The following is a 14,974-nucleotide window of genomic DNA, read 5'->3' on the forward strand; positions in this document are numbered from 1 at the left end:
GATAGGAACTGGAAACACAGGGAATCCAGGACAGATGAACCCTTTAGGACCAGTGGTGAGAGTGGCGATACCGGGAGGGTGGAGGGAGAATTGCGTAGAAATGAGGAACCGATGACAAGGATCTACATATAACCCCCTCCCTGGGGGACGGACAACAGAAAAGTGGGTGAAGGGAGACGTCGGACAGTGTAAGACATGACAACATAATAACAATTTACAAATTATCAAGGATTTGTGAGGGACGGGGCGTGGGGAGGGAGGGAAGGAAAAAATGAGGAACTGATACCAAGGGTTCAAGCAGAAAGCAAATATTTTGAGAATGAGTATCGCAACAAATGAACAAATCTGCTTGACACAATGGATGTATGTATGGATGGATTGTGATAACAGTTGTATAAGCCCCCAATAAAATTATTTTTTTTAAAAGAGTATAAACCAAAACTAAAAGAATGGAGGGGGCGGAATGAATAACTTATCAAAGAAGCGTGATGATTTCTCTCTGGAAGCCTCCCGAGGATTACAGTGCTAAGATTAGCTCTTGGGGTGATTCCCTCTGGGACGCACCTGCACAGAAGGAGCCATACTAGCAAGGCAGCTTTGGTCCACCCTGCCGCCTGTATATATGGATATATAAAGCCCCGAGGAACCAATGAGTGTTGAGCAAGTTGACTGTCAGCTCTCTTAGGCAAACCGGGTAGAGTCATCGGTTGGCTGGCTCATGGTGTTCACATGAGTCACTATGCACTTGTGTTCCATATTGCATCTTCCTGTTCAGCGTTCATTTTGTCTAGTGATGCTTCCGTCTCTCCGCCCCTCATCCATTTCCATTTTCACAACTAAATGGAGCTTCCCCGCAGGTTACGGACTCTGGCTCTGGTAGAAGGGTCGCTTCAACACTGTCTGGCTGGTGGCCAGGCGGTGTTTCATCCTGCGTCTTGTCCCCGCTGCTAGGTGCCTTCCCGATATTAAGCCTGTCTGCCTGGTGGTCGTCCCCGTGGTGGTCCTATTTGAAGATCCTGTTCCCTCTTCTGTGGTTTCAGACGAAGGCCCTCCACACCCGCTGGGAGAAAGGTTTCGCGTGGAGTGGACTGGGCATGGGGGGCTGGACTGGTTTCTGGCTGTGCGTCATGGCTGATGCTTGTGCTGCGCTGTGCTTTGGCAGAACCTAACACGTGTGATCGGGAGGAAGCTACTCCAAATTCTTGATGAGGAATGTCCCTATTCCACTAGGACCCCTTTATGTCCCGATTCTATTACCCTGTCAAAGGAAAAATGCTTTCTTTTGCATCCAAATGCTGAAAAAATGCCAGTATTTACCACTACTAGTGGCTTTATTGCCATCCGTAGCTCTGTCAGTAGTTCAGAGCAGTAGAACTCCCAGGTATACTGAGGGGGCTTCAGAGAGTTCTTGGGAAAAAGCCCATTCGTTCTTCATTCCATTTTCCCTGTACTTTTTGAAGTCCCTTCACATATTCGCATGCATTATCCCATTGTGACTACACTCATAAATGTGAGCCTGTAAGGCAGATAATTATCTCAGACCCAATTTGTCTGATCTAAAAGTAGAAGCGAGAACATGCGATCTGTGGACAGTCATGCCTCTTCCCGACCACAGCATAGGACCCAACCTCCTCTGTTTTCACAGTGTGAGTGGTAGCTCTAAATAAAGAGCCATACGGGGCCGGCTAGGGGTCACGTAAGGTCCCCATGAGTCAGAGCCTACTTGATGGCTGTTAACAACAGCCACCAGGGTCACCAAACTAGCTTATTCCATCCAGGATTAAAAGGTTCTTATCCTCCCCCAAAAGGACTTAATTCTCCAGACAGAGTTCTTGGGACATTTTGGTATGAAATCCTTCTAGTTCTTTGTTCCATAATTGCATTTCCACTACTGCCTTCTCTGTGCCGTGCTCAGCACTGGCTTTAGCCCATTTCGTAAATAGTATTATGACTATTTAATGAGGAAGAGATATGTAAGCCTTTCTCTCTTCCAGAAACACAGCAACCTTTGCCTGAGGACCCAGCCTCCCTCAGTTTCAGAGCAGTTCATTGGTGAGGAGAGGGCAGCAGTGGGCAGGTGGAACTGCGTGATACTTGATTGACTTTTGAGCATAGCCCACATGACCTTCGGGTTCCATCCTGGGCCCTATCTGAGAGCCAGCCTGACTTGTTGGTTAGGACAATCTCTGGTTTTCACAGGGAGACGGAATAAAGTAAATGGGGCAGGCAGGGCAACTAATTGGAGGATTGGTAGCGTGTTCAAAGCTGTACAATGTATACATGATGATCCAATACATAAACCCCCACCCAATTCACGAGTAAAAGTTAAAACCAAAAACTTTTGAGTGATGAAAGGGGTGCCCTGGTGGTACAGGGGTTAAGTCCTTGTCTTCCAATCCAGAGGTCGGTGGTTTGATCCTACCTGTCACTGTATGGGCGAAAGATGTGGCTGTCTGTTCCCATAAGGAGTGCCAGTCTTGGAAACCTCGTGGGGCAGGGCTGCAGTGCCCTGTAGGGGAGCGGGAGCCAGTTGACTCAGTGGCATCAGGTTTCTTGTTTGGGTCTGTAGTGATGACAAGTAGCCCCTGGGTGGGACAGACCAACAACTTGCCTGGCAGCTCTACCTGCGAAGCTTGGGGGTTGAGTGTGTCCAGGGTGCCTTGGGACACAGGCCTGTTGATCACATTACCAATCACCACTGGAAACCCGAAGGAGCAGAGTTCAGGGATGTGTACCAGGTCATCATAAGTTGGAACCTGCTCAACAGCAGCTTGTATCAGTAAGGTGGTAAAAACTTAAAATTGGTGATCTCATATGCCAGTTTAAATACGACTACTAATAAAATAACAATTATAAGATGATAATACATGATACTGTATATTTCCATAATGATCAATTAATGTATAATTACCAAGATAATAATAATAAGATGATTATTTTAATAATAAGAGACAGGTGTCACCAGATGAGTGTTGGAATCTGTTCTAAGAGTGTTGAAGACCCAAACGAGGCACTGTGGCTCTCACAGACGTGTGGGCAGTGAAGGCAGACCGGGGAGTGAGTGCCCCTAGGGGTGGCTCTTGTGAGCTTACACTATGGAGCATGCTGCATTGTTCTCTTCCATGGCTGCGTGTTGATTTAGGTGAAAACATGGATAAATGGTAGTATGTACATATGTGTTAGTCTGGAGAAACAAATCCAGGGAGACTCGTGTGTAAGAGAGAACTCAAGTCCCTAAGTGCGGTATTACCCCATATGTCAATACTAGTCCATAAATTCCTCTTCAGACTCACGCAGCACATGCAGTGATGCTGAATTCAGGAGGATCGCAGTCCAGTGGTGGGAAGTCTTGTGGATCCAGTAGTGGTGGAAGCATCTCAGCATGACGTGGGTCTCCACGTGGCTCCTCCAGCTCCAAGGCTCTGGCTCTATCAACATAGCTCCATGTGGCTTGTCAACAGGAATGTCTCACAGGGAGACAAGCAGAAAGTGTATCTGGCCTCCAGTGAGCTATTTGTCTCCTTTGAGCCTCCAAATGAGGTCATCAAGCTGCGACCGGATTGACAGGCTAGACTCCATTCCTTCTACAGTTGACAGGAGATTATGTAACTGCCACAATGCACTACATGGTTGTAGCTACTCCAGTTGCTATCAAATTGATTTTTGACTCCTAGTGACTCTATGAATTATGCTCTTTTGGGATTTTAGTGACAGGATTTTCCATAGTAGTAGAGCACTAGGCCTGTTTTTTATTGGGTAATTTAAATTACCAAGTTTTCAATTGGTAACCAAGAACTTCACTGTTTGCACCAGCCAGGGCCTCCTCACTCACTGCCATTGAGTCGGTTCTGTCTCCTAAAGACCCTGTAGGACATGTTCGAACTGCCTCTGTGCGCTTCCGAGGCTGCAGAGCGCTTTATGTGAGCAGCAAGCCTCATCTTTCCCCCACGGAGCAGCTGGTGGGTTCAGACTGCAGCCACAATCCACTGCGGAGAAGCCTCCGTGGCCGCCGCTTGATATTGTTGGTAGTTGTTGCTCACAACTACACTCTGTGGGGTTTTCAAAGCTATGGGCTTTTAGAAGCAAAATGACAGATCTGTCTTCTAACACACCCCTGAATGGCCTTGAACTGCCAACCTTTTGCCGAGTAGTTGAAACCTAACGCCCATAAGCATTGTTTAAACAGCCTCAGTCATATGGCTTTTGAAGCAACGCAGATCCTTAAAATGAAGTCCCGTCTACCAGGGTCATTTGGGATTGGGCTGCTGACCAACAAGGTCAGCAGTTCTAAACCACCAGCTGCTCCATGGGAGAAAGATGAGGCTTTCTATTCCCATCAAAAGTTGTCTTAGGAACGCACACTTCTCCCGTGCCCTGTGGGTCTCTGTGACCTGGAGTAGACCTGACGGCAGCGAGTTTGGTTCTTTGGTTTTGTTTTTGAGTTTCCAGTACGGAGAATTGTGGATTAAACAGCCTCCTTTGTAGAATGGCGTTTTCCCGTTTTCTCTGTCTGGGAAAGATTCATAAGTGCTAAGTTAGAGGCCTTGGGTATGAGAATCCATTTAAATGTAGATGCATGATGAGAAACCTGCCCTTCCTGTGAAGATGTTTTTAAATTAATTTAATTTTTATTTCATTTTTTAATTAACTGCAGTTATATCTATATATATATATACACATATTTTTTTTACCAGATCCTAGATAAAGACTATATATTTGACTTGATAATGCATATTTTGTTAAAAGAAAATTCTGAGGATTTTTGTTCCCCTGTCCTACCATTGACATTTTCTTCAGGCTTCTTCAAACAGGCTTATCACACATATTTTTACACTTTCATCAGAAGTTATGGGGCCATGTCAGAACCCCCAGTGCTTTGCAGTCCATAGATTGTTGCTCTATAGAACATGTCTTACCCACCCGCAGTCAGCCTTTGTGTGAGAGTTTTTTCTGAGTTAATTTCTATCGGCTCTTCAAATGACCTATGTTAGAGGTTATTCTAATCAGGGCTCTGATAGAAAGCCATTATTCTGTGGGAAAGGGCTATATTAAAGAATGTTGTTTCTACATTTTAAGAGGAGTATCTTACTACTTTGGACCAGCTTCATTCACTCACAGCCAGTGAGGCAATTCCAACACATCGCAACCCTATAGAACAGCGGAGAGTTGCATCTGTGGGTTTCTGAGACTAACTATGGAAATAGGAAGCCTCATCTTTCTCCTGTGGTGGCTTCAAACTGCTGACCTTGCAGGTAGCATCCTGTAACCCATGATGCCACCAGGTCTCCTTTTTAACAGTCCAAACCAAACCAAAAACCAAACTTGCTGCCATCATGTCCCTGCTGACTCACAGCGAGCCCTTGTGGGTTTCTGAGACTGTAACTGTTTACGGGAGTAGAAAGCCTAGTCTTTCTCCCAAGGAGCTGCTGGTGGTTTCAAACTGCCAACCATCAGGATTGAAGCCCAACTCAAACTACTACACTACCATAGCCCCCCTTTTACCTGTCAGGGTACTTAATTCAAAGGAGACCATTGAAGAAGGTACGGTCATGCCCATCAGTTTATTACTAAGTTCATACCCTCCCCTAGCCAGCTAATTCTGGTCTGAGTTTAAAACTGGCTCTACCACTTACCGGCTGTGTGACCTTAGGTCCGCTTCTCAACCTTTCTGGGCCTCATGTCTAAAATGGGGATGATATCTCCCCTGAGGCTGTTGCAAGGATGTCGTGAAGTCTTGCATGCAAAGGGCCTAGTCTTACTACCAGAAATGCACTCAGGGGCTTGTAGAATTATTGTGGCTGTTGTGGTATTAAAACAACTTACCTAGACTCTGTGTATCTTGGATTTTTTTAAAAAATATTGCTTCCCACCTTTCCTTTTTTATTATTTAACCTTATGTTTTTTAACTAACATATGCTTTTTTCCCCTCTCTCTCTCATTACCTACATACAAGATTAGTGCTATTTACTTGTTTATTTCACAACTTGATATGATTTTTAAAGTCATTCAGTAGCCATCATCGGATAATATAAAAATTCCTCTTGGGTCAACTTAAATTTTCCACTTCCATCCGGGCCAGTGGGGGGGGATGCAGCCCAGGGGGCACTGAATAGCAGGCAGATATGTGAATGTACAACGACTGAATGATTCATACAGATTCATGAGTGTATAAAGAGGAAACTATATCCTCAGCTAGTCAGAGAACTTGATCCCTGCAAGTGCCCTGTACTTCAGAAAAGTATTTGCTGCGTGCTGATTGTCTTCTTCTGCCATCCAGGTGGCCTGGCATGCTTCTTCCCTGCAGCTTCCTCCCTGAGGCTTGTCAGGAACCTGCTCCTTCATAACCATGGATAGATAGTACCTTGATCTTTCTCCATGCCATCCAGTTCGTTGGTCATTACCAAGTGGATACCCTGCCCTTGTCAAGACTCTTCAGGGTGGAGTCCCACCTACCCCAGAGCTACCATTGCTTGTGGTGGCGGCCTCTGAGAGCATCGTTTACTAATCCAGCCCTGTGGAGACTGAGCTCAGGCTCCACACAGGCATCGGAAGTAGCCTTTTGGTATTTTTACACATAAATTGTTCTGTTAGTTATTAGCACCCAAGAAACTGTTAGACCACCTAAGGGTGCTTCCAAAAGTTCCTGAAAAAATGGAGTTAAAAAGGCCATGGGACCTTTCCACCAACGTTTTGAAGCCCCCACATATATACCTCCTTACTTATCAGCTTTCTCATTTTCTGACATTTTGCATTTACAATAATAATTTTTTTGAACATCTACCCAATTAATTTGTGTGCTAATTATATGCATCAGACTTTAACAAGTGCCTCGGAGCGAAGCTAGAGTAGTGCTGGCTGTGATGGTTAAAGGTATGCATCTCCTTGGCTGGGCCGTGGTCCCTGGTGTTGGGCAGGCATGTTGTGATGTGGCCGTCTTTCAATTTGTCATATGCTGATTTCACGTTGACCTGATCTTTGGAACCTAACCGTGTCCATAAGGAGGAGAGGCTATGTTTTTTCACACATATGTTGTGGGATCCAGCTCACATCCGGATGGGTCCTAAGAGGCGGTTGTGTAATTGAAGGGAAGAAATTAAGAGACGGACAAAAGTTCTGGGGTGCTCCCTTCTTCCATGGCACCAGAAACCAGGTGAGAGAGAGCATTCTTACACCAACTTATATAGTCTCGGGGCATGCAAGCTCTCCTAATTACAGGTAACCACATGTGTAATGAAATGGGCAGTACCTTAACTCTAGAGGTTCCTGTCTTCAGCTGGGGGCGTTTCAAGGGGAGTGGCTGTTCCCTGAGCAGGGAGAACAATTGCAGCATGTCTGCTCCTATAGATAAAGCTTCCAGCCAGATACAAACAGCCAGGTGCTGGGAAGAGGTACCTTTAAGGCAGCACTGTTATGGGTGGAGACTGTGGGGATGGTTTTTAATTATGAGAATGTGACTGGGACTCTGCTCCAACTCACAGATGTGAGACCTCCCTCCACTCAGAACCCTGGCCTCCAGGCTTCTTCAAACACGAGAATAAAGAACGTGTCTGCCTGCACTCTCTGCCCGGTCTTACGTGTTCCACAATATGTTGTGATTTGCAAATTTCCATCCTTAGTAGAGCAATTTGACGGGAACAGGATTTGTGGTTAAATGTGAAAAGGTACAAACGCTTTGTCGTGCACTAAAACTGAAGCTAAATGGCATGAACGCGCACTGTAACAGTAAAACCGCGTTGGCTCTGTATTTGAAGGTGTTCTAGGTGGCTCGTTGGGTTTAGGAGTACACTCTCGTTCATCTCCTCCACCCTCTGCTTGCAGTAGAGGAACGGTTTGTCGAAACACCAGGATGAGCACATTCCACTGAAGGAAGCGGATGGGGGGAGTGCTGACCTATCGGACATTGATCTGAAATGTTAGCCAAAAGAGCATTAAGGTCGTGTCATCCGATGGGCCCGCCAACCTCAGAGAGCCCCTTGAAGGGCAAGGTGCTGCGGGAGAGCTGGTGCTGGCAGTGGGCAGCCCAGGGGGCTTCCAGTGGGCCGTGAGCGCCTGTGGGTGCCCTGCCCTGACTGACGCTTCGCCTTGCCTCCTGGCTCACCAGACCCAGTCCAAAACGTGGTCCAGGTCTTGGAGAAGCAGTACCTGGAGGAGAAGCGGAGTGCCCTGGAGGAGCAGCGGCTCATGTACGAGCGGGAGCTGGAGCAACTCCGTCAGCAGCTCTCTCCTGAGAGGCAGCCGCCCAACAGCAGCCCTGACCGCCTGGCCTACAGCAGCCAGACAGCTCAGCAGAAGGTGACCCAGTGGGCAGAGGAAAGGTAAGAGTGGCAGCCCGGGCAGCTTTAGGGGAAGGGCTTGGCAAGACACGTGATAGGGGGACAGAACCCTGAGCCTTGCCGAGAAGGAACAGTTTAGTCCCGTATCTGGATTGCCAGCCATGGGCTGTGCTTCCGAGGGCACTGTTCATTCCAAGTGTGTGTCCTTGTGTGTGAAGTGCTAAAGACCTTCCAGTGTGTCCGAATGGAGATGTGCTCCGTGGGGAGTTCAGTGGCTGGCTATTGTTTTTGGGAAGTGGATCCTTGGGTCTGTCTTTTGAGGTTTCTCTGGGTGCACTCAAACAGCTCCAGCCTCCAGGTAGCTAGCAACTGAGCGTGTTCCCTATGGGCACCACCCAGGGGCTCCAGGAAACCAGTGCCAAGGTGAGGTCTCCTCTGGAGTGCGTTTCCTGCATCCTTTCTCAGGTGCTGAAGAAAGAGTCGAGATATTGACGCTCAGAGGTCATCCTTTCCTACACAGTCGAGGCAGGAAGTACATCAGGGAAGGCATGGAGTCGAGGCTATTGTGAACCCAGGGCCCGCTTTCTTTCATTCCCTGGCCACTTATTGACTGTCGCACAGTATGCTTGTGTACAGCCCAGTGCTGTGATCATTTAAGAGCAGAGCCTTGCAGGCGTTTGATTAATTGGATCGTGATACAACAACGTGAAGAACTACAACTGTGACAAATGTGGGGTTCTGAGCCACGCAGGCCGTTCAGGAGGCTTCTCTCAGAAAGTGCTGTTGCGTAGAAAGTTGCAAGACCAAAATTTGCTGCCCTAGAAAGAAAGACCCATTTCGTCCTGCTGACCGACTGAAGAACTCACACAGAACGCGTCTTCCTCACCGCAGGTCCACTCTCCCAGTCACTCACGCCTCCCTATGGTTCCTGTGTACCAACCCACTGCCGGGGGCCAATGCCAATTCATGGCGACCCTGTGGAGCTGCGTCTCTGGGCTGGGGTCCCAAGGCTGGAAATCTTGATAGACACCCACTGCTAACGGCATTCTGCCACTGAGCGGCTGGTGGGTCCAACCCTTAACCCACTATTCCACCCGAATGCCCATCTCGTGCCTCGTGCTTTATCTCGCCCATCCGCACCGCACGTGAGACCCACTCTGTTTTAAAAGGGCCTACCATGTTCAGCACGGTTCTCAGTCAAACGCTTCACAGATCCTGCACAGAGGAGGAGGGCAGGCTAGGAGGAGGCCTGATGGGAAATACTGCCTGCAAGAAGCTGTCATCCCTTTTCTAATACTATGTGTGACTCACTTAGCAGCAGTCGCAAAGTTTTCTTTTTAGGATTTCTCACTTTTCTCTAATGCCACACCGCAGGGATGAGCTCTTTCGGCAAAGCTTGGCAAAACTCCGAGAGCAGCTGGTGAAAGCTAATACGCTGGTGAGGGAAGCAAACTTCTTAGCTGAGGAAATGAGTAAACTCACTGATTACCAAGTGACCCTGCAGATCCCGGCTGCCAACCTCAGCGCCAATAAGAAGGTAAGAGGCACTGCTGAAGAAAACGGGCACAAGGTGTCTGCTGGTGAGTACTGCCAGAGAAAGCATAAAACCACATCCAACACAGCTGTGGGGAGAACCAAACGAGCCAGAAAGATTCCTTCTTTTGTATCAGACTTCCCTGTATAGACTCTCTCAGCTAAGAACCAGCCCCCCACTCACCCCACCCCCACCCCACCCCCGGCCATCGAGTCACACGCGGCAACCCTGCCCGGTTTCTGAGGCTTTGTAAACCTTGTGCAGGAGCACCAGCCTCGTCTTCTTCCTGCAGAGTGACCAGTGGGTTTGAACCACTGACCTTTTGGTTAGCAGCCTAGCGCTTACCCTCAATGCCAACTGTGTCCTTTGGTATGTTATCATCGGAAGAGGCAGCATTCTGGTGGTTAAAGATCTTGCTGATTTAAATGCTTTCCTACAAACGGTGAACCTAGACGTACCCACACGTAACCCTGCCTGCCTTGCTCTTCCATAAAAGCGCCCCATTTCACTGTGTTCTGATTTCGCCCTTTTATTAGTACCCTTCAGTAGCGGTTTCCGAGACTAACTGTTTACAGAAGTAGAAAGCCCAGTCTTTCTGTGCAGAGCTAGTGATGGTTTCCAACTGCTGACCATGTGGATCTCAGACAACAGAGGAACCACTACGCTATCTCAGAAATCCTATCTTGTTGTTAAGAGTAAATGCTATAAGAACAGAAGTCTTATATGGCACCTGCCTTTAGACCCAGAAAGATGCCTTACAATCATTTGGGGTTTCCTGGCATTTCAGCCATGTCCTGTCGGGAGAGAGTTTGAAGGAACTAGTTTCCTATTGCTTCATTTATCCTTCCGGATAATCAGGACCGTCAGGACTGCCCCCACAAGGCTTGCTGGGGTTTTAGTTCCCTTTTGAGAAATCTAGACCCTTATCGCATTGATGCACCAGGCAGGATAAAGGGGCCTGCTGCCACCGTGGGGCAGCACTGGGAGGCCAATGGAAAGGTCAGCAGGTGGAAGACACCAGGCTCCCTGTGGGAGGAGCTGAGGCAGTTTGACTCCATCGTGATTTACAGCCGCGGAAGCCTGTGGAGCAGTTCTGCCCCAAAGGTCGCTGAGTCAGAACCGACTCGGGACAGTGGTTTGGTTTTTGTGGTTCGTTTTGTGTACACGTTGGTGCTCAGCCTCGTGGCCTTTCTAACAGCAAAAATCAACATGGGGGAAGCACAAGCTCTGTGCAGTTGCCCGGGTGGAGAATTTGTCAAATGTGTGTCCGTCTGACGGACCCCTTTTTAGTCGTTAAAAACCATGTGTGTGAAGAGTATTTAATGGAGCACAGAAATGAACACACTGTACACCCTGTGGAGCAGTTATGAAATTATATTCGGAGACGGAAATAAAAAGTGTGTATGTGTACACAGAAGATGGGAAGCAAACCAGAATACTCCCTAGAGAATTGGATCTCCTTTTATATACTCAATGTTGTATTTTCCAAACATATTACTCTACTGCAGTGTAGATCGTTTTAAAACTCACTCCGGAGCCCCTGGCATGGAGTCGATTCTGATGCACTGCTACCCTGTAGGACAGTGTAGAGCCTCGCCTTGGGTTTCTGAGACGGTTAAGACTGGAACGGGAACAGAAAGCCTTCTCGTTCTCCCTTGGGGTAGCTGGTACGTTTAAACCCCCGAATGTGCCGTCCGCAGCCCGATGAGTAACCCGCTATGATGCCAGGCAGCCCTCCGCCCCAAGAAGTTACAAATAACCTTTCATGAATTCATCAGCACCAGACTTCTTTTGTTTGCCTCTCTCCTTTATGCAGAGAGGGGCGATTGTGAGTGAGCCAGCTATTCAAGTGCGGAGGAAAGGGAAGAGCACCCAAGTGTGGAGCATTGAGAAGCTGGAGAATAAATTAATTGATATGAGAGACCTTTATCAAGAATGGAAAGAAGAAGTCCCAGAGGTGAGAAACGCGGCATGGGAGGGCTTAAATGTTTCCAAAAGTGGGGGTACCACCCCCAGGGGTGTGCTGGTAGGGCCCAGGGGCCTGCAGCACTTTCTCCTGGAGCGTGGCTGCAGTACAGAAGGGTGTCATTGTCAGGGGGGGCACGCTGAGTATTTTTTGTTTTTTTCCTGAAAAGGGGCTGGCAGGCCCATTAACTTGTCCAGCCCCACGGACAAGTCACTGCACCACAAAAATGCACACTCACGCACACGCATGTCCCCGCGATGGTCGCATATCTGAGAAAAGCCCATTCAAAGGGACCCTGCTGGGAGTGTGCCGAGTTGAATCCGTTAACATGGCATGTGGGGCCCGCACGGATGGGAACCCTGAGGCCCCTTCCTGTTGGGCTGCACTTTGACTGCACCTCAGTGGGAATGGAGCCCGCGTGAATGTGGTTAGTTCTGTCCCCTCACCCTAGGTCGTGAACGTGCTTGCTGAGGTAGACTCCTCTGGTCGATTGCCAGGGTTTTCGGGGGGTAGAAATGGAGAGGGCTTGGAGGAAGCAAGAGGATACGGGTGGGGTCTGGTGGGGAAGGCACGGCAGCCACGAAAGATCAGTCCTCTCTGTGCGTGCCCCTCTGTTCCCAGCACACAAGCCCCTCTCATGGGCTAGCTTTGGCTTCTTGACATGGAATGATTCTAGATTTATTTTTCATTCGGTTGGGCAAGTGCTTTCTTCATATATATCAGATACCAGTTTTCATAGCATCCTGTGCATTGCTGTTTTGTTCTTCCTCCTCTGCCCACCCTTCCAACCCCTCAGGCAAAGAGACTCTATGGGAAACGAGGTGACCCTTTCTACGAAGCCCAAGAAAACCACAACCTCATTGGTGTGGCTAATGTGTTCTTGGAGTGCCTCTTCTGCGACGTGAAGCTGCAGTACGCAGTCCCCATCATCAGCCAGCAGGGGGAGGTAAGGACAGGCCAGCCGCCAGGAAAGTGAACGAGGGTGCTTTTGTTTGAACCTCATTTGTTTTTCATGCGGTTGATAGAGAATCTAACGTGCAAACAATCAGACCCCACATTCTTTTGTTCTCTATGAATAGCACATAGAAGAAGCTATCAGAATTAAGTCATGGTGTTAAAAGATTGTGTAAACGACACCGCAAGTTTTATAGCTGTGGCTCAGAAGTATTTTTCTGTCTTTTAATCGCATTAAAAATCCCATCGTAACCCTCAGGAGCCCTGGTGGCGTAGTGGGTTATGCATCGGGTGGACCGCCATTCAGAACCACCAGAAAGGTGTGGCTGTCTGTTCCTGTAAAGCTTGCCGTCTAGGAAACACAGGAAGGCACCTGTTCCGTCCTCTAGTCACCATGAGTGGGAATGGGCGCGACGGCAGGGTGTTGGGGGTAGCACCCTGGTGGTGTAGTTGTGTATGCATTGGCTGCAGACAACTACAAGGCCAGCGATTCGAACCCACCAGCTGCTCCTGGGGAGAAAGATAAGCTTCTCTGCACCTATGAAGATTTCCAGTCTCAGCAAGCCCCCAGGGGCAGCTCCACTCTGCCCTTCAGGGTCACTCGGCATTAGAGTCCACTTGGTGGCAGTGGGCTGCTGGCCAGATTCAGCTCTGTGCAGACGTTAATTTCTCTTTTCATCTCTCGTCTATTGATACACTCGACTTCTTTCCTAACTCCTGGCCCCAAGGTAGACTTTACCAGGTACACCCATGGGAGTTTGGGGACTATTTGTTCTGTGGTGGGAGGGTGGGGGGTTGATATCCAAAATGTTCAAAGGAAAAAAGCTTAAAGATCCCATCCTGACACCCTTGAGCTCCCCTATTTCAGTTACTGCCCTTATGTGGACTGCAGTTGGGTCAGAAGATGTTCACGCCCAAACCTTATGAGAGATTTATTTACCCATTTCATCAGTTGATCTTTATCATCATGAAGCCCACCCTTCACTTACATGGAAATTTTGAACCACTAAGTAGTTCCTTGCGATTCTTAGCATGAGCTGAGGCTAAGGTCCCGCCTTGCACAACGTGAAGCTGGGATTGAGATACCGGTCCCTCGCCATGGCGCTGGCAGCCCCCACCCCGTGTAAGAAACCTGTGATGAGGGCTGCTCTTTCCCGGGTTAGGAACCAGCATGCCCATTCCAAAATCTTCAGGACTCTAGGCTCCCTGGTGCCACGGAGGGTGAATGAACCTGTCAAGCGATTGCTGTGAGGTAATCTTTAAAGTACACCAAAAAGATCCCCTGAAGCCATCTGAAAACCAAGCAGTGGTTAAGTCCTATTGCTTAACTAGTTACCAAGAAGGCACCTTGAGCAGGATGCTCTGTTGAGATCGCCCTGACCACAGCAACCCAAAGTTAGAGCAGGGCAGTGTCTGTGCTGGGGGCGGGGACCGTGCAACTTGGAGACAGTCATGTGACCAGCCTGTGTGGGAGGAAGTGGTTGGATTGGGGGTGTGCTTTGCTGTGTGTATCTTCGCAGCCACAACAAAATAAGTGAATTTAAGAAAAAATAATGTAGGAAAACTTAGAGGAGGGAAATAGGATGAATAAGCCGATAAAGAAATGTAGCCGAGAATGAAAGGGCTGAGTCCTCAGCTCAGTTCTCAAGCTGGGGCCCATGTTGTATTTTGGGTGTTGCATGAATGTCTTTGAAATCATATTTAAAGTGTATTCATTCTTTAAAAAAAAAAATTGAAAAGCTGGAGCTACTATCTTTAGTTCAGTGGTTCTCAGCCTTCCTTTAATACAGTTCCTCATGTTGTGGTGACCCCCCACCCCAAACCACAAAATTATTTGTGTTGCTACTTCTTAACTGTCATTTTGCTACTGTTAAGAATCGGGCAACCCCTGTGAAAGGGTCGTTTGACACCTTGCCCCCAAAGGGTCGCAACCCGCTGATTGAGAACTGCTGTTTCAGTTGGTTGTTTTGTTTGGAGCTCTTCTTCTTCTTCTTCTTCTTTCTTCCTCTTATTCCTTCTGGATTTGTCTGATTTGTCAAATGTTATCAGGTAATTTCTGTCAGGTCTTTGGTTCCAGTGCTAATTGCTGTGTGGGAATTGGGTCTGAGCGATCTTTAAAAAAAGAACTGCCATCATTTGCTGCAAAATGACAATACCACTGGCAGAACCCTGTGTCCTCTTCCCAACCCAGCATCAAGTTCATCCTGAAACCCTGTCACAAAAGATAGCTCAGCCAATCAGAGCACT

At 48.1% G+C, this 14,974-nt stretch overlaps 1 protein-coding gene across 5 annotated transcripts in view; it reads left to right on the top strand.

Moving 5' to 3' along the window:
* Positions 1-14,974, top strand: part of KIF13A (kinesin family member 13A) — a 227,114-nt gene that overhangs the window by 171,383 nt on the left and 40,757 nt on the right. For all 5 annotated transcript variants that reach the window (XM_045295731.1, XM_045295735.1, XM_045295736.1 and 2 more), the window contains exons 16-19: positions 8,102-8,315; positions 9,648-9,810; positions 11,624-11,764; positions 12,570-12,719. In XM_045295731.1, the coding sequence (XP_045151666.1) occupies positions 8,102-8,315; positions 9,648-9,810; positions 11,624-11,764; positions 12,570-12,719 (668 nt within the window). The remainder of the gene's footprint in view (positions 1-8,101; positions 8,316-9,647; positions 9,811-11,623; positions 11,765-12,569; positions 12,720-14,974) is intronic.

The sequence above is a fragment of the Echinops telfairi genome, unplaced genomic scaffold, assembly GCF_000313985.2.
Source record: "Echinops telfairi isolate 266 unplaced genomic scaffold, ASM31398v2 ScPeMD7_5868;HRSCAF=6743_0, whole genome shotgun sequence".
Lineage (NCBI taxonomy): Eukaryota > Metazoa > Chordata > Mammalia > Afrosoricida > Tenrecidae > Echinops > Echinops telfairi.